We start from the raw sequence: 4079 nt of genomic DNA, 5'->3' as shown, positions 1-4079 counted from the left end.
GGGGTGGGGGGGGGAGCAGGGGTGCCCGGAGGAGGGCGGGGATGGCAGGTGTGGGAAGAAGTCTGTCTGTGACCGACCGGGTTGCCTGTACGTGTGAGAAACGCAGTACAACCGGAGCGTGGAGCGTGCTTCCAAGGCACGAGAGGCCGAAGGGGCGATGCCGACTCGGAGTTGCGGCCCCGGCTCTGGGCCACAGAAAGGTGGATGGGTACGATTTCCTGGCTGGTGCGGTAGCCCTACGCTGATAACAGTAGTGCCAGGCTTACCAACTTGTCAGGCCTTGTGCGGAGGGCTTCACAGCTACAAGTGGCATTGAACCCACACAGACAGCATCGGACTTGAGCTCGTGGCTCCCACTTTCCAGATGCGGAGACTGAGGCTTGGTGTAGTGGAATAACTTGCCCCAGGCTCGCCCCCTGTCAGTGAGGGGATGAAACCCCCTGGAAGGTCTCACTCTAGGGCTCCTGACCCTCGGTGACATTGTCTTTATGTTAAACAGCGAGGGATGCTGGGAGCAAGAGGTGGCTGCCTTAAGCTAGTTGGGGGTGTGACTGGTGTGTGTGCGCCCGTGTGTATGTGGGGGGGGGGAGTTGCTATTTCTGGTCGTATGCGGGTGACAGAGAATACAGTCAGGAGTCTGCTTTCTAGTGACGCTTTAAGAGTCCCATCTGTACCTGGGGGGGGGGATGGCAGGTGACACTCTATTATTTTCCCAGCAGACTGCAGCCACTTGTTTCTCTGATGGGCTCCTCCCCGGAGTCTCCATTCAACCTCCTCACGACAGTCTTCCTGTCTTTGGCGCCTGTCCCCCTCCCTGTCACAGTGCGCAGACGCCACTGGTAACAGCCACTCCCTCCCCTACCAGCCCCCAAGAATGGCCAGGCGGCCGCTGCGAGCCAGAGTTCAATCGGCCCCATCGGCCACGACGGGCCGTGACACCCCAGACGACTCCCTCACCCCTCTGAGCCTCGGCTTCTTCCTCTGAAAACGGGGTTCACTATCGTGTCTACCCACAGAATGGAGCCAGTCTCCCGGGTTCAAACCCCAGCTCTGCCTCCTATTACCTGACTGACCTTGGGCAAGTTACTTAACCTCTCTGTGCCTCAGTCTGTCATCTGTGAGAAGGGTAACATAACAGAATTATAAGGATTAACGATCGGGTCCGTGCCAAGCATTTTCCATGCTTCCTGGCGCACTGCAGCCCATAGATGTTGGCCATTATTATAATGTATTATTAACTATTCCATAATAGAGTGTTGGGAGAATTACATGAAATTCCGCCTCTGAAGCCGTGAGCAATAATATTGGTGGCAGTTATTACTATTGTCGCGGTTATTGGGATTTCCCCGCTAGCCGGGTGGTGACTGTGCGGCTCAGAAGCGGGGTGAGGTGGACCCGGCATCCCTCAGTTGTGACACTATTATTGGAAGGAGCCCTCAATTTTGAAATGAAAGTCCTGGATCCTCGCCCAACGCTGCCTCCTGAGTTTTTCTGTCAACAGAGGACTGTCCCTCTGCATCTCTGGGCCTCAGTTTCCCCACGGGTCGAGGGGAGGGGAGGTGGAAGAGTCTGGAGGAGAGGGTGAGCCCCCCTCAGGGCTGATCCTAGTTTCCCCGTGGCTGAGGGAGGCCGGATGCACAGTAGGTAAGCACAGGAGCCCTGGAGCCCAGAGGCAGATAGATCGAAGCTCCGCCAACTTCGGAGCTGTGTGACTCAGGGCAAGTGGCTTCATTTCGCTGAGCCTGTTTTCCTCCTGTGAAAAAGCAGCTCCAATCGTCTCCCCCAGAGGGCCGTATTCGGAAATTAACCCATATCTCAGAGCCGGGCTGGTGGTAGGTGCCAAGGACTTGGGCCCTACGGTCCTTGGCAGCGTCACTATTGTTAGGCTGGGCGGCTCTGAGCCATCAGATCTGGAGCACCTCAGTCCCTTCAAAAGAAGGATGAGACCCCTTTCCCCGGGCAGGGGCAGGGCCGGGCTGCAGGTTGGGCTCTCCCCGGACCGGGAATGGCCCGCAGCAGGAAGGAGGGAAGGAAGTTGGCTGGGACACATTCCTGTGTGTGCTGGGGGTGGAGGGGGGGCAGGAAGAAGGACAGGAAACTCCCTCTCACCCTTCCCCCAGCTTCCCTTTCCTTCGATTTCTGCTGGACACCCCCTCCCAGGCAGTCAGGGGGTCCCCGGTTCCCGTCCCACCTCGACAGGAGTGGGAGGGGGGCCGGAGCGGGAGGACAGAGAATCAATCGAGGGGAGAAGGTGGGAGGCCCCCGCCCCACCCACTACAGTGCAGGGTGGAGGGGGAGAGTGCGCTCTGCCCCAGGCCATCCCTCTCCCATCCGGAGGAAAAGGCCAGAGGAAGCAGATTTTGGCCAAGGTGACCGAGGGGAGGGGCTTGTCTGCTTTGGGGTCTCCCTCCATCCAGGGAGCTAATAGGCTGGGCTCTGAGGACTCCGAGAATCCCCACCTCCTTCCTGAGTCCCTGGCCAGAGTGACATCACACCTAGAGTTACCAGCTTGTCTTTTATTCTTTGGCACACCTGCCTCCTCAGGTCACACACAGCGAGGGGCCCTCCTGTCTGTCTTCCACGCCCACACCTGCCGTGTTATCAAACACTGGACATCACACACACACACACACACACACACACACACACACACACACAATCCCTTGTCTCTCTCACACACACCGATCACTCTCACATTCCTAGTGTTACACACTCAACCATTTCACACAAACACCTGCCCCATGTGACAGCTACACACACACACACCTTCCCTTTCCATAGCCTTTGGGTGTCATATATACACGCTCCCTGTTCCCTGTCACACAGGCACCCATCCTTCCCTCCCCTTGTTACACACCCTCGTGCAGTTCACCCACAGAGCCCCAGCCTCTCCTGTCATACACCCACCTTCCCTTGTCGCACACGCCCCCTCTGATGTCACCGTTGCACACCTCCATGTGTCACACCCAGCCACAGGCTCTTTGGAGTCACACCCACACCCTTGTCACATACCCTCACCAGCTTCCCCTGGTCCCGCCCCACCCCAGACACGCCTGTGTCACACACACGGAACTGCCTCCCTTGATCCACACAGCCTCCCATGGCTCACACCCAAAGCTGGCCCATTCAGCTTCCCCCACACGCCCCCTTGCATGTCACACACACCCTCCCACTCATGTGTCACACGGCCTCTAGGGTGACGTGCACACACTTTCCCTTGCCACACATACCCCTCTGAGAGTCTCAGACACAGAGCCCAGCCCCTCGCCTCACCCTGCTTCTCACACACATACACACACACACACCTTCTTTCATGTCATATCCATGATCCCTAATGTCACACATCCAGGCCTTCCAGGGCCCACAGGCGCCCATACACACAAACACACACACCTGTCCCAGCCACACATTCTCCCACCTGGGTTTACACACCCACCCATTCCTCCATTTCACCCAACACACCCACCCAGCTTGTCCCCACGCACAATCCTGCCCAGGGCCCACTCATGCCTCCCTCTGGGACAACCCTTGCTCAGGACATCCCCAGGGAGGGAGGCTGGGAAGCTCCGGGTCCACAGGCCTCCTCTACTCCTTCCCCTCCCCCCTGCCAGGACACGCCAGCCCGGGAACACCCCTGCCCTGAAAGGGTCACATCACACACCCCTCAAGGACACAGAGACACCCGCCCGGAGAGACCCACGNCCCAAGGACCCTCACCACCCCCTCCCCCCCCCACCCCTTTTCATCGCAGACAAAGCTCTCAGCCCGGGGCAGCGGCGAGAGGGGGAGGGGGTCCGGCCCCCTCCCCAACGCCCCTCTCAGCTCCCGGGTCTAGGGAGGGGCGCCCTTCCCTTCCCCAGAGCCCTTGCACCTGCCACGGAGGGGGGAGGAGGATGGAGAAAGGCGAGGCCCCCTGCCCGCTCCCCCACACCGAGCCGCAACCCTTTCTCACCTCCCGTGTTGCTGCGCTTGGTGCAGACCACCTCGGGGGGCGTTTCGAGGGGCCTCTTGCGGGAATCCGGGGCCTCGGGCTCCCTGGGGGGGGCCTGGGGCGGCGGCTGCTGCTGCTGCGGCGGCTG

The 4079-nt window shown here is 59.7% G+C and overlaps 1 protein-coding gene across 1 annotated transcript in view; it reads right to left on the bottom strand.

The window, feature by feature from the left end:
* The window catches only part of NOVA2 (NOVA alternative splicing regulator 2), a 24707-nt gene that overhangs the window by 20260 nt on the left and 368 nt on the right, over window positions 1-4079 (bottom strand). Inside the window, exon 2 of the mRNA XM_077747199.1 lies at window positions 3953-4076. Coding sequence (XP_077603325.1) covers window positions 3953-4076 — 124 coding nt within the window. The remainder of the gene's footprint in view (window positions 1-3952; window positions 4077-4079) is intronic.

Source organism: Crocuta crocuta, unplaced genomic scaffold (genome assembly GCF_008692635.1).
Source record: "Crocuta crocuta isolate KB4526 unplaced genomic scaffold, BGI_CrCroc_1.0 scaffold334, whole genome shotgun sequence".
Taxonomy (NCBI): Eukaryota; Metazoa; Chordata; class Mammalia; order Carnivora; family Hyaenidae; genus Crocuta; species Crocuta crocuta.
The sequence above is the reverse complement of the archived record's forward strand: the minus strand, read 5'-3'. Positions and strand labels throughout refer to the sequence as shown.